Source organism: Eptatretus burgeri, chromosome 2 (assembly GCF_056783735.1).
Source record: "Eptatretus burgeri isolate ZD-2024b chromosome 2, Ebu_testis_v1, whole genome shotgun sequence".
In the NCBI taxonomy this organism is placed as follows: domain Eukaryota; kingdom Metazoa; phylum Chordata; class Myxini; order Myxiniformes; family Myxinidae; genus Eptatretus; species Eptatretus burgeri.
In genome coordinates this window covers 12,546,698-12,573,494 of record NC_140962.1, presented here as the reverse complement: position 1 = coordinate 12,573,494, position 26,797 = coordinate 12,546,698, and the positions used below count along the sequence as shown (strand labels likewise).

General features: G+C 41.2%; 1 protein-coding gene and 1 long non-coding RNA gene across 4 annotated transcripts in view; one reads left to right on the top strand and one right to left on the bottom strand.

The window, feature by feature from the left end:
• The window catches only part of LOC147031442 (uncharacterized), a 44,615-nt gene extending 31,704 nt beyond the window's left edge, over positions 1-12,911 (bottom strand). For all 3 annotated transcript variants that reach the window (XM_085863190.1, XM_085863180.1, XM_085863198.1), the window contains exons 1-4: positions 12,658-12,911; positions 8,471-8,952; positions 6,382-6,486; positions 2,483-2,569 (exon numbers count right to left, since the gene is read on the bottom strand). In XM_085863190.1, coding sequence (XP_085719316.1) covers positions 2,483-2,569; positions 6,382-6,486; positions 8,471-8,942 — 664 coding nt within the window. In that variant the 5' untranslated portion in view covers positions 8,943-8,952; positions 12,658-12,911. The remainder of the gene's footprint in view (positions 1-2,482; positions 2,570-6,381; positions 6,487-8,470; positions 8,953-12,657) is intronic.
• Positions 12,912-13,015: 104 nt separating this feature from the next.
• The window catches only part of LOC147031441 (uncharacterized), a 19,594-nt gene continuing 5,812 nt past the window's right edge, over positions 13,016-26,797 (top strand). Inside the window, exon 1 of the long non-coding RNA XR_015053066.1 lies at positions 13,016-13,062. This is a non-coding gene — a long non-coding RNA (uncharacterized LOC147031441). The remainder of the gene's footprint in view (positions 13,063-26,797) is intronic.

Sequence of the window (26,797 nt, the reverse complement as noted above, 5' to 3'; positions counted from 1 at the left end):
TTCCTTTGGAAATTCCCTGGGCAAGCCTAGGCAAGCCTTCATTGGGAAATTTTTCAAAACCATAACATCCTGTAATTTTCTAGTGATTTCTTTGTGAGTCAGAGATGAACTGGAAATGATGTAAGAGTGGGCGGGGCTTAGCAAAAGTAGGCGGAGCTTAGGAAAAGTGGGCGTGGCTTAGAAAAAATACCTTATGGAAAGTGGGCGGAGCTTAGCAAAAGTGGGCGGGGCTTAGGAAAAGTGGGCGTGGCTTAGGAAAAATACCTTATGAAAAGTGGGCGGAGCTTAGCAAAAGTGGGCGGGGCTTAGCAAAAGTGGGCGGGGCTTATTGAATACCTTGTGGAAAGTGGGCGGGGCTTAACAAAAGTGGGCGGGGCTTAAAGAAAAGTGGGCGGGGCTTAACAAAAAATAACCTGTGGCTCAGGAGGTGGTCAAACAAGAGCATTAAGAGAAGTTTATCATTTCGTAATGGCACAAATGGGGTATCTTCAAAAATATAAAGATTCAAATGTTTTGTTTGTCAATATTTTAGATGGGGATTATTGTGCAAAGAAAATTAAACTATTGAAGGAATTTGAGAATGAACAAATCTTTATAGGTTCAATGAGTGAGCTGTTCAACCCCCAGGTGTTCAATTCAATGAGGTTCAACCTCCAAGTTAAAAGGGGAGACAAATAAATATACCTTGGGATAAAAAGGGGGTTTATTTTTAAGGAAAAAAATATGAATCGCTGAAAATCCCCCATTCATTTACATGGGGAAAAGTGAGCCAGAATCAGTATTCTTACCCTACTCCTGTGGGTGGGATTATTTGGCCGTAACAGCAGGAGCACAAGCTCATAACGGTAAAACCACAAGCTGTCCAAGGTAAATTGGGCTCCTTTAACGGCACCCATTTCATTCCCCCACCAGTCTTTTATTCCTACTATATATGCAGCACTGGTGCTGGCTCGGTACATCAACAAGTGCTCCAGAAACAAAATAAAAATACCATAAAAGCAAAACACTATAGCACAATGGAAGTCTGGTCTGCAAGAAAGGCAACAGTAGCCTTCAAATGTACTGCCAACGAGGCCTGTCATGAGTTGTACGGCACGATCCATGTGTGAGGTGTAAATATGGACAATTTCATGAATGGCATAACAAATGTGAATACGTTTCCAACCAATCAGCACACAAAAAAACAACGTTCGCCATAAAGCTGTTTACAGCAAGTAATATTGAAATATTGGTGCAGCTGAATTACACCTTCTTGGTATCCCAGGTTAAATAACCTAATGACAATTATGAGTCAAGTGTGACTGGGATTTATTACTGTAGTGTGGTACAGATATTCATCATATATTGTGACTACTACTGTGCAAAAGAGCTTGAATGTGACATTGTGTGCTAAATAGTATACAAAACAAAAGAAAAACTATCAATAGAAAGTCATCCCCCTCCCCCTCTAAAAGCCACCCCCATAAACAATTTCATGGGGGTGAGCCCTCCAATGGGAAAGAAAAAAAAACTTTTTAAGAGCTCTCCAATTTATTTTTTTGAACTGTGGATGGAATACTTTCCACTTGCCTGGATGGGAGCAACTGGCACAACATTCAAGGCTGGACACGATCAAAGATAAAAGTCTGCTTGATCGGTACCTTATCCACTGGCCACAACATCCATTCTTTTTACCGTAAGCACAGGGGAGCCACAGTGTGTACTATTTACAGGATGTGCCACACTGGAATAACTCGCCAAAGTTTCTTCAGCAGCGGCTTCCAAACCCATGACCTCCACCACTTAAAAGGGCAAGGGCAGCAGGTGAATGGTAACACCATCACTTTCAAGTCACACGCTATGTTGCCACAGACATTTACCGTAATTCCTTCTTTGTCGCTGGGTCAAAATCTTGTAACGCCTTACCAAATGGGATTTTTGGAGTACGTATATCACATGAACTACCGACATTTAAGAATAAGGCACACCACCACCTTCTTAAGGGCAATTGGGGATGGGTTATAAATGCCTGATTTGATAGTAATGACCATATGCCATTCCTGATAACGAAACACCCTGCACCCCATGCCTCCAGAAAACCTTTGGAATGCCGAGTGCATTTTCCATTTAACCATCATGTAACTTTTTTTTTATTATTTAAAGAAGATCTCCATGGGTAGGTGCTTCTATGTTGAAAGTTTTGCATCATTTGCCCAAGCAGTTGTGTAGAAAACAAATTCAAAAGCGAATAAAAGTGAAAAAGTGAGGGTGGAAAAAAAAAAAGTCATGGTCTCGGTCGACATTCCACAACATGATCAAGGATGGTTGTGGACACCTATACTATTACTAGTGAATAAAAAAAAATAAAAAAACAATAATTACAACGAGGGATTCCACACTCTAATTGTTCGTTTTAGGCCTCCTTGGTACCATACTTTCTTGAGTGTTAAATATACACAGTTTCTGACCAAAGTATTGAAACAAGTATGGTTGAAACACCTACCGCAAGTAGGTTCTGTTTCGACCTTGATTTCCAGCTGCATTTGTGCAATCACATTCTCATTTACAGGCTGCTGTCCATTCATGAGATCTGAAACATAAGGTGAAGAAAAAAAAATGTACAGATGGTAGTTATTTTCTCATTGGATGATAATTGATAAATATATATATATATATATATATATATATATATATATATATATATATATATATATATATATATATATATAACAACAGCACAAATTATGGCAAAAATTTAAAATTCAATATCACCAGGAATGAGGCCTCTAGATTGGAAAGGTGCATCACAACTTTGCAGTTGTGACAGCATCATTTGCATGCAAAAAACAGAAGGTTACAATAGAAAGAGCACCATAATAATAGTTTTTAAAAAGAACGAAGGTGAGATGAATGAGATGCTTTGTGATATGAACTTGTCACAAAGTCATTAGACTTCATACGTAGGGACGGCATGGACACTTCATAGGTTTAATACAACACAAATACTCTTAACAAAAAACAAAAACAAAGGACCACTGGACCTGTAGCTTCTCTGGGCCCTGGCCTAATGTTGTTACCCAAATTTGTTAGCATTCTGACTGGTAGGTCTGGAGAAGATTTTTGAAGGAATTTACACGATTTTCCCAAAAATTGACCAAGTTGGCAATTTTGATTCTTTTTCTGTCCATATTGAGGAACAAACAGAAAAAATGCCTTTGAGTGGAGCAGTGTACGGGAGAACCCATTTGATTTACTCATGTTTTGATGAGGCACCTGGGGCTGAAGGCTCCAGCTCAACCATGGCTTATGGAACGAACTGAGGTGAAGGGATTTATGTCAGAGCAGTTTCAGAGATACAAAGGTCCAAAGTTTTTCCTTTGGTGTTTTTAACACCAAAGAGATGGTATTATTTTGGAAGAGGATGCCATCTCATACTTTCCTGTCCAAGTAGGGAAGATCCGTTTCGGGTCAAGGTGGCTCAGGATCGTTTTACCCTTCTTCTATGCGGCAAAGCAGCAAGTGACTTCATCGTACTCCCGATGACCCAACAGCGATCGCAAATACTTCAGCCACATCTTTATACCTTCCACCCTATAACAGCATCATCATCCTGAGCTAAGTATTGTGTTTTCTATTTATGGCAGAGATCAGTACGAATGAATACGTAATATGTTTACCCTCACCCACCTTGCTGTTTTGGAATAAATTTAAAAGGTAAAAGTTGTTTTTCTTTAATTTATTGTATTCACATGTTTATTTCAATGTTAACATGCTTTTTATATGTATTTATGTGTTTATTTAAATTGTAATTTGTTTATTTCTGGCTGCCGTCGATCTTCCTCAATATTTTCTCGAAGTGCAGGAACCAAAGCCCCTCTTCCCATTGACCCTTTGTTTCCATGATCACAGTTTCAACTATCACAGAATTTTCCAGGAACCTAACCTGTATATAACCTGGAGGGTTTACTGTATAATGTACAGTCCGACAGTACCGATGACAGAAAACCACTTTTCAAGATGGGTGTTAACGGTGGAATATTATGTACAGTCCAACAACCATTGTTGTCAGACATACGATAATTATAATCGGATAGATATGATAATTATTGCAGGCGTGAGGGCACGTCCACAGAGTGCAGGAACTTTCTTCTGTCCGTAAAGCTCGCAGGCATGCAGTTTGTCATCGACTTGTGGTCATTGAAGTGCAGACAGACATGAAACGAAGTTGGTGATTAAAAATGTAAATATATATTTTAAGTACACAAATAGGTAATAAATAAGAAAAAGAGCATTCAGAGATTTCAGACCCTCGCCAGGACTTGTTTTGTGTGGTGTATTTTGTGTGGCATTTGTGTACTGGTGTGTTATGTAATTAGAGACATAATTAGAACTGCCACTTTATAACTGCTGACAGTGATGACCGGGTACCAAGATGTCTCGCTTTGATACAACCCCGCTTTGATTGGATACCTGACTCTGACCCATGACATTTATTCTTGTTCAATTGAATTTAGAATGGGATTGAAATAAATTAAATTCAAATCAAATGGAAGACCAAATAGGTACAGTCCTGCATTGGAGTAATCAGAAGGAACCCAAACAAGCCAAAAAGAAAAGATGAAGTTATCAGGAGGAACCTGGATAGGATTCACATTTCAGCTGCGACTCCTCTACCCTCAAAACTCATCCATGCACAGCCAAGTGAGCCTTATTTAAAATTTTTAAAAAATCAAAAATAACCCAGGTCCAAAAATCTAATAATTCTGCCTGCCAGACCATGTGTCTGATCAAGTTGAAATTTAAAACATGTATTCTCCTCGATCATAATTGTGAAGTTTCACATTAATTGATTAAATGGTTTCAGTGAAAACATTTAATATTTTTCTTCAATCCAATATGGCTGCCAAACCAATGTGACATGATTTATTCCTTAACAAACTTGTACATCCATGGCTTGGGGAACATTTGTGTGAAGTTTCCCCTCGATCTGTCCAGCCGTTCTGGAGAAGAGGATTTTTAAAGGTTTAAGGGTAAATTCAATATGGCTGCCAAACCATGTGACCTATGTCATATGTGTGAAACTTTTGTTCCTCATGTATCGGTGGTTATACTTGTAAAGTTTCACCTCGATCTGTTCAGCCACTTCAGAGAAGATTTTTGAAGGTTAAAAAAAAAAAAAAAAAAAAATGGCTGCCGAATCACGTGACCGATGACGTCATCAATTTTTTTTCTGTGGACCATTTTATTCATAGATGACCCTCAATTTTCATACTGATTGGATAAAGCATTTGAGGTATGCAATTATGACATCATAACGAAGCCACATATGACATCATCAAAAAATCATAATTATTGACATAAACTTGACATGTGCCAAGTTTAAATTTTTTTGCCAAGGAGTGGTTTCAGAGATACAAAGGTCCAAAGTTTTTCCTTTTTTCCAACATGGCTGCCACACCATGTGACCTATGACATCATAATTATCAATAAAACATTCTACATGAGTAGTTGCGCAAACAGTGAAAAAATTTTGTCAATCGGATAAGCGGTTGCAGAGAAAACAAAGAACATTCGTACATATGTCCTTCCGTCCGTCCGTAGTACGGACGGATCACCCAAAAACATAATGCTTCTGGCAACTTCGTCAGCGGAGGCATAAAAATATTCAGTTATACATATCGCTGTCCGACAGAATGGTGCAGAGGTCGCTCGTTTACCTTCCAGGTGTAATGAATGAGGGCTGCATCAACAAGTGTGTCATACCTCAGATGGATGTTAAGCTGGGTGTCCTACCTGCTAGCATGAAGTGGATGTCGTAAGATATCCCACGGTGTCTTTCGCGAAGACAACGCGAGTTATTAGCACTCTGAAATCACCTTCAGTTGATCATTATTCCTGGCCAGCTACTACGTGAAAGACTTGAAATAAAAACTATACCTGGCAGGACCCCAATAAAGTGGGAATAATTGTGACTGTTAAAGAATAGTAGTAGAAGTAGTAGTATTACATTTTCATGCCCCACATCTCACCATTCTAAGCAGTTTTGCACACCCTGTGCACACACCAACACACTTAACCACCGAGTCGCTCTTCTCCTTTTTCCAGTCTGTGTACAGCTAGTTTATCCATGCTGGACAAAACCATTTGAGTGTTTGTATATTATAATCAGTTTCAAGATAATTATGGCTGAAAATATTTTTTTAATACACAAGAAAAGGATTTTGGGGGGGGGGGGTAAAACGATAAAACATACTGTGGATAGACAGGACTGATGAATTTTTTTTTTAACTGGCTTGAGGCATGAAACATGTTTATTAAAATCAAAACTCACTGGATCTTAAAAAGTGAGAATTGCAACAGTTTTAGTAAATCACCAGTGTTTGCATAAAAGCAACACCTTACCACCATCAAAATTACAAGGCTGTCTTGAATCTTCCAGTTCTTTGTGTGGTTCTTCCAAATCCCCAGGCACATCCGGTTCCTCCACATCAAGTCCCGACCTCAACCCTGCACACGTTATACCGTACCTCAAGACATTCATGCAAGAAACCTGATAACCACACACCCATTACGTAGCAATATCCTGCATAAATGTCACATACAAGCGATGTGAAGACAAGAAAGTACAAGGGGAGCAGTGGATAAGAGGGAAGGACAAAACAGTGGGGAATAGAGATATGAGGAGATCTGTGGAAGGGAGAGGGATGAGGTGAGGGTACATGGGGTAAACAAGATGGACACTACAGGGACTTTCAGGTCCTTACACGACAGGGACTTTCAGGAAGGAAAGCAAGGAATTTGAAGCAGGTGGGTTTGGGGTGGATTAATGGGGGTAGAAAAGATTGTGGTTTTGATTGAGGGAAGATAAGAGATGGTGGTGAACAGCTGTTTTGAAGACCTGGAGGAAAGAGTGGGATTGAAGAGTGTGTGGGAGTTTATTCCAAAGGCAAGAAAAAAAAAGAGGAATAAAAGAGTGAAGGTGAGCAGTGATTCTTGATTTTGGTAGTTTTACCAAAAGGGGGTTGCTGGCTGACCTTGAGTGCACTGCAGAAATATGGGGGGAGGGGGGTGTGACGCATCTCAGACAGAGCAGGGAGGGTGTGGGGCCAGAGAGGAGATGGTAGAAGTTTCATGACAATGTTTAATTGCAGAATAGTGATCATAACTCCAATCACAGTATTGTCAACTAGAGTTCATAGAACACCTTACACCACGCAGTCTTGAGAAAAGGGACATGGGAATTAATTGTCTTTTCAACCCTTGCGTTCTATTTCCGAACGCGATCTATATTAGCTTTGTTCGTGAACTTTGAATAACAGGGATGATGGTAACCAAATGAAGCCGATGGTTCAAACAGAACAGTCCAGAGCTAAACCTTTGGTCAACTCTTCTCGCAGAAACCGATGATTTTGGAGCAATCTTTGAGAAGAAAAAAAAATGCACCAAATGACCAGATCTTTCGGACGAAGTTAGCTCTGTGGTTGCATCGCGAGGCACCGCCAGTTTTGCCCGAATCTCATTGTTTCTTACTCCACCCTCAGATCACACGGTCAATGTGATTGGTCGAGACAGCGTAAAATTTTGCACAAGTACTGCTAAACTGAGGTTTTGGGCAGTGCAAACAGGTGATTTGTGTTTTACAGTGTTCAAGGATATGATTAAATTGAAATAAAATAAAAGTTTTAAAGGCTGTAGAAAAAAACCCCCAAAAAAACATTGAACCGGAAGTTTACCGACAAAGATGCACCCTCTTTTACGCCACCTGATTGAACACATTAAATTAGTTCTTTGTGCCGATTGTTTGTGTCCTTTATGACGTCACTAAAAACAGTAAGTTTCCTGTTTGGAATGATTTTTAAATCTGTTTGACTGCTAGACAGACAAAGAGGCTGAAGCAATTGCTTTACCACGAGTGTGCATGCAGGCTCGAGGTGAGATGCCGTACAATTTGCCAAATGCAGAGCCAAAGTACAATTAAACTGCAGGTTTGTGTTCAGATTTATGTTCCATTTCATGTTTTAGTGTTCAATTGTATTTAAGTAGTTAGACAGAGTGAATGAATCAGATGCTTAACCCCATGTTACACTAAGTGTGCGCGGTAATGACCCAATGTTTAAACGCATAGGGATGAATGATACTGATGAGAGAATGGAACATGGATGTGTGGAGTTGTGTTGGTAACCAGTATTTTTAGAGATTAGCAGCATTTTGCAAAAAAAGTCAACTCCAAAACAACTAGCCTCGTCATGACAGGGATTGTGGAGTAAGACAAACGAAAGTGCAAATCAAAAACAGTTCTTCAAGACACCGTTTGGTGCTTTTATCGTATTTTTTGGCCACATGGTATTAAAAATTATTTTTTAACATGTCCACGGAAACTTTCACAAGCACAGCATATCTAATGTTGTGTTATGATAATAAAAGCCTTCAATTGGCCAGTTCCACAAATAATAAAAATTAGATCATACAATGATTACAAAAAAAAGTCTACCTGATGGACCGATGTTGGAGTTGCATTGTGAGACGTTGTCTCTTATGGACTCGCTGGGTGAAGTAAGTCCTTCCGAATGCAGACCTAACACCCGCTGACGATACATTGTGAGCTCCTCTGCTAGTCCTGCCATTAACCCTGCCAAAAGATCTAGTAACGGAGTAAGAACCCTCTCCTCGAATGGAACGTAACACGTGCCATTCTCCCTCGGTGCATTCTCCCCTGCATTGTGTGGGAAGCACGTGTCCATGAGATGCCGTAATGAGGCATAAAAACCAAAGGGCAATTTGCTTCGAGCCTGAGTAAACAATTCCGCTCGCACGGAGGGTGGCTCAGCACAGGCAAGCAGGACCGAGTAACTGGAGATACCAAGTTCATTGACCATGGCAGCAGCAAATTCAGCAGTCATACCACAGTCAATAAACCACTCTGTGAATGTTTGAAGAGGTTTTGGCCCACTTGCAGCATCCATCGTGATAATTCTGAAACACATAAAATTGAAATTATTTGCCAAATGGAAAGTTGCCAGAGGAAAGTTCAAGGAACTAATACAACCAGATACCAAATTATCTCAAAAGTTGTTTAGTCAGGGCCAAATCTCTATTCCTGGATCAATGTTCAACTAAAGTCTGAACAGAAGGGGATGTAAGATCACTTTTGGGTGGAGAAGCCAAGAGGGGTGTAAAAAAAAGTAATCAACTGGAGAGTTCATAGAACACGACACCCCACGCAGTGTTAAAGTATATACATGAGGGCCTTGCCGTTCGCGAAGCTTACATTCTTAAAAATCCCCGTGAACCTCAAATCCACAAACTGAAGGGGGTAATGGGGAAAATAGGATTTGGGACTTCAACTTTAAAATTTGTCCTTCATTAACATGTTTGTGTATTATTTTTGTACCATTTATTTTCATGAATAAAAGAGTTATTAAGAACATAAAATAAAGCATTATTTTCCTGTATTAAGAATATAATATAAAGTTAATTTTCTTGAGTTATTAAAATCATGAAACTTACCTTTAATAATAATGTTAATAAACTTGATCCAATCATTAATGTGATGGCAATGTTGATAATATGCCTGATGTTGGCTTAATGGTTAGGGTGGAGGGCTTTGGATCCTTGGATCCCGAGTTCAAATCCTCCTTGGCTATTGAATTAATACCAGGTGGGGTTGACTTTGCCTGTCATTCTTCTGAGGTCGGCAAAATGAGTGCCAGCTTGCTGGTATCCTGTGTCGGAGTGGCGACCCATCCAGGATTGTGTCCAATAGCCAAGGAGACTGCTTCGGGAGCACCAACGTCTGCACAGAGTATGGTCCCAATGGATGGATGGAATGTTGATGATGGTGACTATAAAGATGAGACGATGGTGATGATGATGATGATGTTGGAGGGTTTGAGGGGGTTATTGTGTTGACTTGACGGCCCATGTTAATTCGGTGAATGCATGTGGAAACTAGTTCGCCAACCCTCGATTATTCGAGCACATCAATCGCAATCCGCAAACCTTTCCTCAATAAATTCATCACGATAGAGCAAATTCACGAAGGTGAAATCCATGAATGGCAAGGCCCTCCTTCCTGAACTTAAATTTTAATAAAATAATACTTTTAAAAATCGTTGAAAAAAAATCCAGAAGTTTATTTAGTGCTCCTGAAGCAGATTTATACATCAACCATCCTTATAATAAGATGACATTGAGTTGCAAGTGAGGAGATGGAGGCTTTATTGATCACCAATAGAACACAGCATCAATCAACATCGTGCAGAGCCATGATGGTGGCCTCTTCTTCACCCAATACACATGCTACACCCTCTAATGCTAAACAGTATATCAATAAAGAGCATGGTTCTTGGAAGTATTATGACAGGTGATTTGTGTTCTACAGTCTTCAAGTACATAATTAAATTTAAATCAATAAAGGCTGAAAGAGGTTTGAAAGTTCATATATATATATATATGAATTCTCAGTTTTACTGCCATCTTCCCCAGTGTCTATTATACCATCCTATCTAACACATTAGATTAGTTATTTGTGCCTGTTGTTTGTGTCCTTTTTGATGTTCTAAAAAAAAAACAAAGTTTCCTTGTTTGGAATGATTTTCATTTTTGTTTGACTGCCAGGCAGGATTTCATCAGAGTTAATTCAGAGGTAAAGTATGGGAAAACAGGAAACTTGTCTTCATATTCATGTTCCACATATAACATTCAATTTAAATAAGTTGTTCCTTGATTATAAACTGATAAGACAACAGACAGATTGCTGGATGGACATGAACAAATTGCTTAACCCTGCTTTTTGCTTCGTGTGCATGGGGTAATAATTATTAGTGTAAAAAGCAAGTGTTGAGATACTGTTTTAAAAAATTATTTGCTTCGAAACGTGTGCTCAACTAATATTATGGAGTGTTTGAGCCAAAAGCAGAAGCAAGACCTGTACGGTGTTTGGCTCTTCACGGCCTTCACAGTCAGACACCATCGCTGCAACATGATGAGAACATTTGAACAATAGGGCTAGCTGCACAGCCGAGAGGTTTGCATACTCATCTCTGAGCTGTCCAGCCAGGGTTTGAATCTCGGGCTGGCTATAAACTGTCATCCTGGTGTTTCGCATGGAGAGAGACCCATTAACGTGTGTGCCTCCATCGGAAAGGCATTAAATCAGAAGACCATCTACCAGTACTGGTCGATGGTGGACCATAAATATCCTCTGGTGTTATTTTCGTGTGAAGAGCAGGTAAGTTATTGCCGGCATCCTCAACCAATCCCAAATCACCTTCGGCTACATGTCACGCCTGACCAGGCAGTTGACCAAAGACTTGGAGCAAGCACAGATGAGGAGGACTCGATTCTCATGGTGTGTGTACAGAACTGCATTTGGTGGACAAAATGGCGAGGGAAGGCGTCTGTCGATTCGTCCTGAGTTTTATAACACGACCCTTCTCGTTTGATGTGCTGTTTGGACCTGAGCCTGAGTGAGGACCATCTTTGCCCACTCAAAACCATCGTGGTTCTCTCGTTTACAATGCAGTACGGTCATTATGGGAATAACAAGTCTGAAGACGACAATGGTTCACGAGTGGTATTTAACGATGTAGATTGTTTCAGAAGTCAAGGATGACACAATGTGATAATGTTTGACCAAGTTATAAAAATGATCAACATGATGTAGTACGAGCGACGGGTTATTAGCTGCAAAATGTCGAAAACCCGGTTTCATTCAACAATTTTCAAAATTTGACCTTTGCATAACCTTTAAAGGTCACAAAATAATGTTGTGGACATTAAAATACAGAAACAGGATACGTGCTATAGCTTGTTGGAGTTAGTTCGTCGAAGAAGGTCGAAAACCCGGTTCGATTCCCACAACTTTGAAAATTTGACCTTTGTGGCCTTTAAAGGTCAAAGGTCAAGGATTATGACCTTTGGTACAAAACTTCCAGGAACAATATAACGTCATATAGGCTGTATGGCATTTCGCACTCCTCGGATTATCCATACTTTGATGAAATCGGCGTAAAAACAAACTTGAAGGGGGCACCACGGGCAAGGTGTTCGAGATAGAGAAAAACGGTTTCAAGACTTTAGGTGGGGAATGACCTCAAGATTATGCATAAAAAATATTGTCATCCGAGCTCTCAAAGTTTGGGCGGTCGTATGATTTTTATGTCAAAATTCGCAATTTTCTAAGTTTTTGACCTTGTGACGAAAATGAAAAATCGGACAGCAAGTTTCAGATAATTCATTTTGCTCATCAAATACTGAAGAACCCATTCCATTCAGTCAATTCCCTCGGAGAAGATAGATTTGTTAATCTGACTACCCGCTAAAAATGGCTATTTTTGGGGGCGTGGCTCCGCCCACAATGGGCGTAGCCACGCCCTCATCAAGGAAAATACAACTCGACATCGATATCGAACACATAACCAAGTTTCATCAAGATCGGATCAAAGTGCACGGAGTTATGCTCTGGACAGACAGACACACACACACACACACACACACACACACACACACACACACACACACACACACACACACACACACACACACACACACACACACACACACACACACACACACACACACACACACACAGACATAACGAATATAGTGGTCACTCGTGAACCAACAATAAATGTGAGGACGAGTCGACGACCACGACCATGGCGTCACCTCACGTACATCTTTAAATTCTTGCCCGAATCGTGCGACGTGAAGAAAGGTTGAGACCGAAGATCAAATTAACAGAAAAAACGAAGACCGTCGGTCGGAGTTGAAATCAACGCGGACAAGCAGAATCGATCGGAGGCACGATACCGTACGGAACAGTGAACACAAAGCCGAGCAATGTATAAGAAAACCAAGTCCGGAGAACGACGATGGCGGGCTTCAAAATCGAACGTCCGCCTCGAAATTGAGAGAAGATAAAACGAAGAAGAAACCCACCAATCAGAATTCCCGAGCGGGAATGTGAAGAAGAAACCCACCAATCAGAATCCCTCAGCGGGAATGTGAAGAAGAATCTGACCAATCAGAAAACGGAAAATGGAAGAAGATAAACCCTGAATGGGATGTGATTGTGCTGAGGTGAAAATAAGTGTTTATAGCGATACTCCATTACGCATTAAAATTCCAGACGAGCGGTTTAATCCATTTTTTATTCCAGCGTTTAATACGTTCAGAGATTATTCCTGTTCTCGCACATCATTGACTCGGCGGTGTAAGAGTTGCAGCGTTGTGTCTGAGTCTGGTAAATCGGCGGTTTATGAACCGAGGTCGAGTCTGTTGGATCGTCGATCTCGTCGCAAAAAAAAAAATCTCAAAAAATTTTTTTTAAGATTTTTTTTCTTCTTCTACCCTTATTTGTTGGTCGTGGTGTCGGTCTGTCCGTGTGTGTGTTTGTCGGGGGTTTTGACCCCCTTGCAGTTGTTCGATTTTGATGAAATTTCTGTGGTCGGACCAGTTTATGACCTCGTTGTGACGCGAAGGTACTGGTTTCTAACGCCCCTTTGGTTGCCTAGCAACGGGACTTTGAAATTTTTGAAAAATCCTAAAAAATTTATTTTTTCGAAAATCAAAAATCAAACGATGATCGTTTGTGGGCAACACATTCAGCCTCCTTCACAAAAAAATTCAGCCTGCTCCCATGGAAACTGGCGAAGAACATAGACTTTGAATGAACCCTGGTCGAAAAAAAATTAACAAACGAAGTTCGTTATATCTCAGAGACTATGAGTCACACATACATGAAACTGGTATGGTTGGTTCATGGTATGTCCTAGTTATGTGTGAGAAAGAACCGTTGCTATGGACGGTTTTGTTGGCTCGTAACGGCTGAAAAACGACTTGATCGACTACCCATGTCCGCCTACCGGCTTGTCTCTCTGTCTGTTTGTGACATCTCAAAAAGTTGTAGACTTTTTGAGGGGGGGTGGCTAGCTGGCAGTAGCCAAGGAGAGCTCTTCCTTCTCCTTTTCCTTCTCCTTCTCCTTCTCCTTCTCCTTCTCCTTCTCCTTCTCCTTCTCCTTCTCCTTCTCCTTCTCCTTCTCCTTCTCCTACCTTTAGGACTCGGCTCTTTTATATACACTATACACAATCCGGATCTCCTTAAATACTAAACACCAGTACACATCCTCGCATTGAGGGTGCCTTTAGAGAGTGTCTATCATGAACTTTTAAATATATTCGGACATTTGCTTTAAAGTTTCGAAAAGTTCACGTTACTATTTAAAGATTATTCCATTTAATGTGTTGTAATTTCGTAAATACGCGATTTTCTCGTCATGAACAGGAGCCTCCATGACGGGTCTCGCTATTGGCTCCATCAAGGCACGTGACGAAATATCGGAAGTTGTTGTGGTTTTTGCCTTTAGGAAGCGGCTCTTGGACACATTTGTCCTTGTTAAATACAGGTACGCGCATGCGCAGAGAGAGTGAGATTTTTTTTTTTAAGCTCACCTGGACTTTAATCCGGTGAGCTTGTGCCATGTTGGTGTCAGTCAGTCAGTGAGTCTGTATGTATATACTTGTCATTGTCGATTGAGCAAAACACAAGATTTTGATGAAATTTGACCACAAGCTTCATATCTGATGCCTAACGAAAGTGTATTGACCGCATCAAAATCTGTGCTCATTAAGGGGGTTGACCCCCCCCCCCAACAAGCTCAAATGAGCTGAGATCCTCGTCCTCTTAATGATGACGTCATAAAAACGAATATGCCGTCATTGTGATGTATCAGGTTTGCGATAAATTATCTGTGCTAATGCCCGGCTTGATTCCCGTAAACAAAATTCAAACAGCTTGCCTCGTTTCGGAGATAATGGTATAGGCGATTTCCATTAGCGGCGATATTATGACGTCAACTTTTTTTCTAGGAAGAATTTCCAAAATCGGAGATGGTTACTGCCTTAGCGTGGGCTTTCTGCATATACATGGCAAATTTCACGAATATCCGATGAAAACTCTGGGTTGTGAAACAAAAAATGTCAAAAAATAGGAATGACATCATAAAAATTGAGATGACATCATAGTGATGTATCATATGTGCGGTAATTAATCTCTGATAATGCCCTGTTGGATTCCCGCAAACAGAATTCAAAAAGCTTGCCTAGTTTCGGAGATAATTTTTTAGGCGATTTCCATTAGCGGAGATATTTTGACGTCATAACTTTTTTTTCTCGGAGGAATTTTCAAAATCGGAGATCGTTACTGTCTGCACAGGGTATTTTTACATATATATGCCAAGTTTCAGGAAGTTTCAATGAAAACTGCAGGCTGTGAAACAAAAAAGTCCACAAGAAGAAGATGAAGAACAACAACGTGAGTAAGATTTCGAGATCCTCCACAAGGATCGAAAAAAAATTTTGTGATTTGCTCTCTTTCCTGAAACTACACACACAATTTCGATGTTTCCTGACCACAACTTTCATCACCCATGACGAACCAAAGTTTGTTCACGGCATTAAAACAATCAGGGTCTTGTGGGGGTCTGCGAGGGGGGAGGGGTTGAAGTGACTGTTGCTCCTGATCCAGGTGAGCTTCAGGACATGCGGACCTATTTTTACTCTGTCTGCCTTCCTGGTAGTCAAACAAAATTGAAAATCATTCCAAACAGGAAACTTAGTTTTTAAGGGTGTAAAAGGACACATGCCGTAGGCATGAACAACAATGTAATGTGTTGATGTAAACAACTCAGGGTGATGGAATAGACACTGGGTAAAATGGTGGTAAAACCGGAATTAATTAATTTATACACCTTTTACAATCTTTATTTGATCATTTATTTTCTATACTTTAACACAAGAACACAAATCACCTTCATAATACTTCCAAAATCCTCCAGTTTTGCAGTTCGTACTTCAATTTAAACAAGAGTGAGAATTACTTTTCGATACACGTCCCCTGGCTGATACTGACAAATACAACCCGTTGCTTTGCTGAAGGGAATATGAGGGGGGGGGGAGAAAGAACAAAGTGGGGAGGGAGAGAAAGGAGGGAGGGGAGAGGTGGGGAGGGAGGGAGGGGAGAGGTGGGGAGGGAGGGAGGAGCGAGGAGGGTGGTGAGCTAGGAAGGGTATATACATTCTGGGAGGGGAGGTGGGAGCTAGAAGGGTTGGGGGAAGTGGGGAGGGGGGTTGGGAGGAGATAAACGTGAGGGGAGGGGGAGGGAAGGTGGTGTGATTGGGAGGGAAGGCAGCATGAGGGGAGAGGAATGTGGTATTGTTGCAGGCTGGGCGTCGGCGACGAGCACGATCGCTAGATGGAGCCGTAGAGTCGACTCCGCCGATCACCTGGAATTTAGATCGTACTTCTTCGGACAACCCCGAAAAGTACGGGTCCCTTATCGGATTGTGAAGCATCAATATTTCTACCACGTGGTACAGGGCAATTTGGCAATTTTCAAAATACCTAGATATCCACATGGCGATTTACCGAGTCTCCACACCCTCGACGGCACCCATACGGAACGAGCCGCGAGCGTACTCAAACCATGTGTGACTCGAGCGGATGGTCACCAAGATCCGTCAGTCCAAAGGTCCCCTTATGGCGACACAACGGCCTTGCCAATTTTCCAAAACGCAGCACGCTAAGCCAATGGAGGAAAGGACACGAACGAGCTGATACATTTCTCAAATGGGGTTATTTATTAAACAATAGGGAAATGAGGGGAGCACGTAAGGGCAGAGTTATCCGAATATTGATAAGCACGTATGTACAGCAAGGCACTTAACCATTCATTACTTAGCAGACTGGCGCCACACACGCACACAAGAATCGGACCCAGAGCGGTCTTTATTGAGGCCTCCAGCTCGGATGGAGAAGCGAACTGAAGACCAGAACCTGCCTCGGACCTGTCCACCTCATGTGGTCTTCGAGCTGATTCGAACCGGGCACCAGCAAGTGGCGGCCGAATACAGACACCGGCGAGCCACGATCAGCCTCCCGAGCTCTGGCGGATCCTCTCGCGCTCCAGAACACGCGCTGGTGAAGATGAGGCGCCGATCCTTCGCAACCCGCCTGAGTAGACTCAGCAAACAACCACCAACTCCAACCACCAACTAAGAACCAAGAAGCAACTTCTGTCTCTCCGTTCCCTTTTTATCCCTCTTGGGCGCGGCTCACTTCTGGCATGGCTCGTTCGCCGTCGGTGGGGGCTGTCACATTCCATTTCTTGGAGTGCCCAAGCGAGCCGATGGGTGGGCCTGACCTTTCTCCGACTTGGCGCACCGCCAAGCAAATCGGGGGGTGGGGCTTGTCGTATTCCATGAGTTGGAGTGCCCAAGCGAGCACACGGAGAATGCCGGGAGCAGAGGGTTTTCGTTGGTGTTTGTAACAAAAGAAACCCTGACTATTAAAATAACTTCACAGCGCATGAACATTTATTCACCCATTAGACTAGGGAAAGGGAGCTATCCATCCACATTCATTTATCGAAATAACTGAGCTATAGGATCTGAATGTTGTGTGCTCATGGCTTCCAGATTCACAACACTACCCCCTCCCCTTTTTACAGACTCGTCCCGAGTCGTCAAAATTGCATGTGACCAGCATGTGTAAGTTTCCCCCTCGTACATGTTACCTTTGGATCCCTGAATGCGACATTTTTTCATACATGTCCCAAAAAGAAATAACCTACTGCGCTGCATAACTAAGACTCACACGGACAACTTAACTACAATGCCGGCGCTAAGACAAACACACAGGTGGGTTAAACTTATTTACAATTTTTACATTAACAGGCGATACATCACAACAGGCCGGTAGGTGAAGCTGGCGGCCTCTGGTCTCGTTCTGTGTGGGTCTGGAAGGAGTGCGGTGGTGCCGGCCGCTCCGAAAACAGGCTCGGACCTACCCTACTGTCTCCCCCCAACCGATCGCCTTTGCCTGTCTGTTCATACCCACTCCCTTAATTTGTAACACAAAACAACCAATTTTAGCCCCTTTTATTGGTTCACGAGCACCAGCCAGAGTGACCACTATATTCGTTATGTCTGTGTGTCTGTTGGGTAGTCGATCCAGTCGAAAAAAAAAAGTTTTTTTAATTTTTTTTTTGAAATTTGTTCTACCCTTATTATCAGTTTTTCCGTCGATATGTCTGTCTGTCTGTCTGTCTGTTCGGTCCAGTGCTCCGTTAATACAATGGCAATTTCAATGAAACTTGGTGGGTAGGTTCATACCATGATCGAGTTGTGCGCAAATGAGAACCGTTGCTATGGACACCACTGTTGCCCTGCAACGGGACTTTGAAAATTTTGAAAAAGCATAAAAAATGTATTTTTTCGAAAATCAAAAATCGGGCCACGAGTGACTGTGGGCAGTACATTCAGCCATATTGTCAAATATTTCCAGCCGAATCCTATGAAAACTGTCGGAGAAGATAGACTTTGAATGAACCCTGGTCGAAAACAATAAAAAAACGAAGTTCGTTATATCTCAGAGACTATGAGTCTAGTTCATGGTATGTCCTAGTTATGTGTGAGAAAGAACCGTTGCTATGGACCCCTCCGTTGCCGAGCAACGGCCGAAAAACCTCTAAATGTGGGGGTATTTTAATGAAAAAACAATCTGCAGCATGAACCCTTGAAGTTAGAATCATGAATTTTCTTGTGCTTAATCCTCAGGTCATTCCCCCATCGAATGGGCCCATTGCGTCAGGTTCTATTGGTTAGGCAACTACCCATGTCCACCTACCGGCTTGTATGTATGTCTGTCTGTCTGTCCAGAGCACAACTTTGTGGGATGTGATCCGATTTGGATGAAACTTGAATATGATGTTGATATCAATGCCTAATTTTGTCTTCCTGGCGATGGGCGTCCTACACCCATTGTGGGCGCAGACACGCCCACTTGCAATTTTTGTTTTTTTCATATTTTTCTAGATTTTTTTATCGAAATTCCTGCTTGAGAAATTGTGTGCATTGGCCATATGTACAACATATAAAAAATTTAGTTTGATTCGGTCAATTTTGAGGGAGAAGATAGGTTTTGAAGAAATGGGCGGTGACAGATCGTAGGGTAGCAGCTAAGATTGCCCATTGTGGGCGGAGCCAACGCCCACTTGTAATTTTTGTTTTTTGGTTCACGAGCGCCAACCAGAGTGACCACTATATTCGTTATGTCTGTGTGTCTGTCTGTCCAGAGCATAACTCCGTGCACTTTGATCCGATCTTGATGAAACTTGGTTATGTGTTCGATATCAATGTCTTGTTGTGTTTTCCTGGATGAGGGTTTGCTACGCCCATTGTGGACAGAGCCACGCCCAAAAAAGCCATTTTTAGGGAGTAGTCGGATTAAAAATCTATCTTCTCCGAGGGAATTGACTGAATGGAATGGGTGCTTCGGTATTTGAATAGCAAAATGAATTATCTAAAACTTGTCGTCCGAATTTTCATTTTCGTCCCAAGGTCAAGGTCACAAGGTCAAAAACCTAGAAAATTGCGAATTTTGACATAAAAAAAATCATATGACCGCCCAAACTTTGAGAGCAAGGATGACAATATTTTTTATGCATAATCTTGATGTCATTCCCCACCTAAAGTCTTGAAACCATTTTGCTCTATCTCGAACACCTTGCCCGTGGCGCCCCCTTCAAGTTTGTTTTTATGCTGATTTCATCAAAGTATCGATAATCCGAGGAGTGCGAAATGCCATATAGCCTATATGACATTATATTGTTTCTGGAATGTTCCAGAGGAAGTTTTGCACCAAAGGTCATAATCCTTGACCTTTAAAGGCCACAAAGGTCAAATTTTCAAAGTTGTGGGAATCGAACGGGATTTTCGACCTTCTTCGACGAACTAACTCCAATAAGCTATTGCACGTATCCTGTTTCCATATTTTAATGTCCACAACATTGTTTTGTGACCTTTAAAGGTTATGCAAAGGTCAAATTTTGAAAGTTGTTGAATGAAACCGGGTTTTCGACATTTTGCAGCTAATAACCTGTCACCCGTACCACATCATGTTGATCATTTTTATAACTTTGTCAAACATTATCACATTGTCTCATCCTTGACTTCTAAAACAATCTACATCGTCAAATACCGCTCGTGAACCATCGTCGCCTCCCGGCTTGTATTATCCTTTTTTATTTTCAATTATTGTAGAACAAAGTTATTTGGATATTTGTACATCATGCCTCGTACATGTGTCGTCATGTTTTGCGAAAATGACTGGAAAACGGGTAATCGCTCCCACCAAGTCCCGAATGAATCAAACATTCGCCGGTAGTGGATAAGATTTGTACAAACAAAACGGGCGAATTTCCCCCCAAAGAAAACGGGTAAAGATTACCCTTTGGATAGACTTGTCATTTGTGGTGACCATTTCACAGCCGAGGATTACGAAGGCATCAACACATCTGATCACCACTCTGTGAATATGAGTTGTTGGTTGACAAGTTCTCCAGATACTGCTCTATCACAGAATCAATTGTTGAGTTTAAGTGAGAAAATCCTTGAAATGTATTCTTAAAGAGTACATGGAAAAACACATAAATAAACTTTCTGAAAAACACAAGCATGAAAAAATTTCTCAACAAATCAACTTATAGTTGATTGAATTACTTTTTTAACAGCATCAGCAAATTGGGCTATTTCATTTCAATTGTAAAAAATTGATCAATTTTCCACTTTTTTTTGTAAATTTGGTAGAATATTTCCCAATGAGGCTAAACATGTTTTGGTATTTATATGCCACAACAGTCTCATGAAAGTTGGGGTTTGTTCTAACTGTTCACTTTCGCTGGGGTCAAGCTCAGCTGTCAGAAAGACTTCAACGCCAAGGCTTCGGTGTATAATATATTTGGGTCCATGATTGATTCATTCTATTTCTGACTCTTGAGTGACTGGAAGGTTAAAATTATTATATCAAGTCACAGACGAATCAAACTTTACATTATTTTATGCATCGAACAAGAAAATGAAAATCTACAAACCAATGTCTGGTGGATTCTGTCAGTGTGAACTGCCGGGGAGTCAGTCCTGACACTTATACACAAAATAGGCCGTTTTCTGGCACTTGCAAGTGGCTCAAATTTATATGGCTCAGGGACAGAAACTCCATAGTATAAATTCCCATCATCCTCCGACTCGTCCTCGGCAATATCGGAATGAAAACACCTAATTTCATTGCCGCTGAAATCACTTTGATTCGCATCTCGCCATTGTTCACACGCCGTTTCCGAATGTTCACGAAGTTTTCGGAGAACGTGATGTCATAGCATCTTCGGTAAATTCCGGTCTGTTTTTCGATCACTGACAAAAGTTTTGACTTAAAAGTTAATTTTATCATATTTTGAGTTTCAAATGTAAGAAAATAATTGCCCAACGATTATTCATGTGATTACAACCTTCGAATCACGCAGTCACCAGCGACCCAAAACCTGCTCTTTAAACATTTTGAAGATTAAATATTTTTGAAGATGTTATTAATCTAATTATGAGTTCATAGAGTAAATGGTCCATGCAATTCATAGTGACACCGAAAGTAAATGGACGGACGTGCATCCTGAAGGCTTGATGACTCTGTGTTCCATCGTGTGCTTTGGCATTGATGTTTTATTTATTTGTTTAGATATTTTTATTTGATTATTTTAATGGCATGGGGATTCCCCAAGCCAACAGGTATCACCCATGGATGGCGATCATGAAGGTAAGATCAGCGATGTTGCGGCGTTCCGCTACGATTATTGCGGTAAGCATCTCTTTACACTCGCAAGGTGGTGACGGCACATCGCTGGTCGTCACCAGGTAGGCGCTGCAGAGTCTGTTGCCATGAGCCCACAGAGAGGTATTTTTGCACCCAATGCCCCATCACTCGCCTTGTATGTTGTGCCGCGAAAGTTTTTTTCCCTTTTCAGACTCTCCAACGAGACCACAAGCCGTTGCATGCCAGGCCCTTTTGTTACAGTTTTTATGTGCTCAAGGTACAACCTCGAACATGACACTCCTTGGAAGGCTACAAACCATATTCAGGTTCACCATAAAGAGGACACCTGGATTCACTCTTCCACTGCCAACAGCATGGTCCCCTCAGTCGACTGCTTGTACACCAACAGCTGCAGGAGACTTCTGCTGTTCCAGGGTTCCACCTATCAAATTAAGAGTTCACCAACAGAAGCCTGTGGTAAAAATACCACAACATAAAAAAACTAAAAAGGAAAAAAGGAAAAAAGGAGGCCTTTCATTTCTGCACTGGTTGAAGGAGATCAAGAAAGGGAGGTTATATGTTTTTTTGACAGAAAAGAAAGAAAGATAGAAAAATAACAACAATAACGAAAATAATAATAAAAAAAAATAAAAAAAATTTATCAGAAGTGACAGAGGTAGTGGCCTGTTGCCTCTCCACCGCACGGGTTAAATTTATTGTCCGATTGAAAATATTGTAATTTTTCTATAGGTTTAGATTAATTTGAATCAACTCTAACTTAATTTTTTTTCTCTCTGTGGAGTGTTTCGTGTGGGACAGACAGCATTAGCCTATCCACTTATACATTCTCTGCCTGTCTGTCTGTCGTTCACTCTACATAGCTCTGAAGCTCCATAGGCCTTTGATGTACATTTGAAGACCGAATCAACATGTCTTCAATCATTAAATAAAAGGTACCTTTTGAAGAAACACAAGTACATTTTGATTATCACAGACGAAACGAGGTAATGCATGTTTTGTTATGGAAATAGAGACAGCGGACTACCATACACTGCCCAAATAAAACGTTCGTACAATCAGGAGTACTGCGGAGTTTATGTATCTATCTATAATTCCAGCAATCTCTGTGTCTGTCTGTCTGTGACCGCTGTTTCTCGACAACCACTGGTCCGATCTAATCGAAACTTGCCAGGTATATTGCTGGGGACCTGAGTATGTGCCTTTTTTAAGGTTTGATATTAATCGGACAAGTGGTTCTCAAGTTATGGCCATTTATTTACCAAACCAATGACATGACACGGTGCTATGACGTCACAATTGATGTGACAATTCTTTATTATTATTATTATTATTATTTTTTTGCATGTACGTTTTTTTTTTTTTTTTTGCACGTACGGCCACGCACGTACGGGCACGCGAGGACGAAGGAACGGCCTGTGTGGTTGTTTCTGGCACGCAGTTTGAATTTTTTTCCCCACGTACGGCGACGCACGTACGGGCACGCACTTGTATTTAAAAACTGAACAAGGCGTCATCAATCATGAAATAAATGAATAGAAAATAACTCCAAGTAAATAAACATATTTCAACATACGTGGTAAGTTTGAGGTGACGACAAGCGGGGGTGTGTTCCATTACCAAAATGTTTATAGAGTGCTCGCTAAGTGGCTTAAGCACTGAAACAAGCACTCCAATGAAACCATTGATAATTAAGGAATGGCTGGCTTGGCAAGTTTATTGATACCATGGAACACACCCCTGGGTTCGGAGTGAAATACCTGTATGCATTAATCATTAGTCGGGAGGCAGGGGGTAATTCCTGAGAAATATTTTGCAGTTACGGTTTGATCTGAACAAAAATAATCATGATTACCATTTGAAGTCTTAAATTGAAAAACAATGTCCTTTTGTATGCTATACACAACCCAAAAAGGTAATTTCGATTTTCGCCGGACAGAACCACCCACAAGACTTTTTCCCAGGATCTTTTCCATTTGAGCTGTATTCTTTCGACAGTCATTACAATAACATGTTTCAATCTTTAGACGTATAGTGGCCTGCAAAAGTATTTACCCCCCTCCAAATTTTTCACATTGATGCCACCAGATCATGTCAGATATGGGAGCATGCGCCAGAGCAGTGCGTCACTGCGTCCACTTTCTGCCGGTACTCCAGGGGCCTCTGTCTGGCCATCCCCCAGGCAGTTGCCTGGCCCATCCCCATCTCTCCGAGATACCGATCAACCTGTCCCAAGCACGAGGCACATGGTCAGCCCGTCTGCCTCCTCCACTCACAAGGCTCCCTCACTGAGAGAATCTAGTGAGCAGGATCAGCATCACGGAAATGAGTCATGTCCACACAGCCGCAGCTGACTGATGGACGATGCAGGTAAAAAAAATCTCATACGAGTCTCTCTCAGCAACCGCTCATTGGACACAAATTCGACCAGCGATAGCCGATGATTCTCCGAAGAGACCTGGTACCAAAGGAATCAAGTCTCCGTCTCAGATCCATGGTCAGAGTCCAAATCTCACATCAGTAAGAGTAAAACTGGAAGCACCAAGGACCTGAAAACTCAGACCTTCATCCTCCTGCACAGGTACCGACAGCACCACACCCCATGATCCATTGAATTAATGACATCCAGCTTTCCGAATTGGTTCCCATGGGTACAGTGGTGCACACCCAGTCTTGAAGTGGTTGTGTTGGTTCGGTGACATTTTCTCTCTCTTCAGTAATCTAAGGTTCAGCTGTACAGTTTTACATCGTCAATACCCTCAGGTTTTTTTTTCCAGCTGAACCCAAATGCAACATCTTCTACACTGCCACCAGATACCCCTAAAGTGCTTCCACTAATTCAAAGGCTGAAAGTTAGTTGAAAAGGTTTCTCTCCCTCGACATACTATTCCGAGCTCTCCCCATGTCTTTCTACTCTCGGCACCCTTCCATCAGGTCTGACTTATGTCCCCCCCTTCCATATTCTTTAGTTCCCCTGCTGGCCAATAACATTATGTCACTGTTTTTATTACCTCTTCCATCGAGAGTGGAAAAAAAAGGTTGTTTTCACCCCTTTCTGTCTGCTTGTTTATGTGCAGGATATCTCAAAAAGTTGTAGACGGATTCAGATGAAATTTGGAGGGTAGGTTGGGTGTGTGAAACGGATGAACTAATTAGATTTTGGTGAAGATCTGAATCTGGAACCAGATACAATAATTTTTTAAGTGATTCTTCACAAATGAGAGATGGGCTAAACAGATATCTCAAAAAGTTGTGGACGGATTCGGATGAAGTGTGTATGTGTGTGTGTGTGTGTGTGTGTGTGTGTGTGTGTGTGTGTGCGTGTGCGCGTGTGTGTGTGTGTGTGTGCGTGTGTGTGTGTGTGTGTGTGTGGTGTCAAGGACGAATTGATTCGATTTTAGTGAAGATCCGAATAAGAGAATTTAATTTTTAAAGTAATTCTTCTCCATTGAGAGATAGGGCGAAAAACAATATATAGCGTGAAATTTCAAAAATGTATTGGGCACGATATGTTCTCGTGGATCAGGCATAGCGTGGCGGAGGTATGCGTTCTACCAAGTTTCCTCCTAGTTATCGAATGTTTTTGATAAAGTACAGGGTGACCACAATTTTTTTTTTAAAAAAAGACGGTACCAATACAGTTTAATCAACCTTCTTTTTTAAAATGGCATGTTCTTTTGTAAACATTTGCTTCACATGATGAATGATCATTATGGAAAGTTTCAAATGGATATCTTTCATCTATGTATTAAAGTAGCCGGATTTCTCAGTCCGTTCATTCCTCTGTCTGTCACTCTTTTCGCTGGGACGTTGTTACGTCAAGTGCTAGGCTTGACCTCTCTGGACATGCACATCACCCCGGCATCCAGAACTCAACCCATCCTGTCGCTTTGCTGATGGCAGTTTAACACCACAACCCATATATCTGACAGACTATTTGATGTCCGTAGGTGACAGGCTGAATGCCAGACGCTTGGCGTCGGGATGGCGGATTTAGTAAGATGGTGTTCCATATGGGAAGTCATTACAGAGTTACGTCTAGTGCTCGACGAGACCTTTACGGCAGTGTATTGTTCAAGCCAATGAGAATTACATTTTGAAAATTGGAAAACAAACAAAAAAAAACAAACAAACAAACAAACAAAAAAAAACACAATGTCTGATCCCATGGGAACAAAAAACAAATTCATAATCGTTTTTTTGACGAGTAAGTACGTATTACTAAAATTAATGTTCAGTTGTTAGCAACAAACAAAATGTTTCCGGAATTAAAAATAAATTTTTTTGCAAATACTGACGGTCAATAAACTATATTACTGTACTCAAGTATATACAAGTTATGTTACTCAACTACTATCAGTGAAGCGACGGCTTCAATGCTAGTGTCATTGAGGTCAGAGCTTGCTCTCGATGTCGGCCTCTACACTGCGGGCACACTTGGATTCGACGGGAAAAATGTATTACTCCGACACATTCGGATGTAGTGATTGAACGGATTTTGGCGGTTATTGTTGTTTTGAGATCACCTTTGGATTGTGGTCTTTCTCTGTAGATGTCCTTAAGCATCTAAACCCTGAAAGTGGTTTGAGTCTTCTTTAAGGATTTCGTTCTCAGGTAGATGTCTACTGAAAACGATTTTATTTGGTTGTCCACTGCATGTTGAAAAAAGCAAAAAAAAAAAAAAAAAAAAATGGGGCTACCTTGTCTAAATCTAAATCTGCTGACTATACACAAACTCCACTTTGCACACCTGCGAATCATTGGTATGGAGGAAGTTATTAGCTAATGTTGGTACCGCATTTTGTGGTCACCCTGTATTTGTTGATAATCAAGGTGGTTTTACTCATTTGCTTTTGCGGTATAGTGATGTTAAAAATTAAATTTGGAGAAATCAAGACAACAGGTATCCATCCGCTTGACGCGATTTGCACTCAGTTTGCAATCAAGTGCTCTCCTCAAGGTGTTGCAAACTGCTACTCTGAGGCATGCGACTGAATGGTAAATAATAATTTAACTGCTCACCAACCACTTCTGCATACCCCACGTCACAATCATACAGATTGCCAATCGGTAGATAGATCCAGCGTAAACATAAATTACCAAATGAATTAAAAACAAACAAAAATACTTCGTCAATTTAAAATTCAAACCTAAA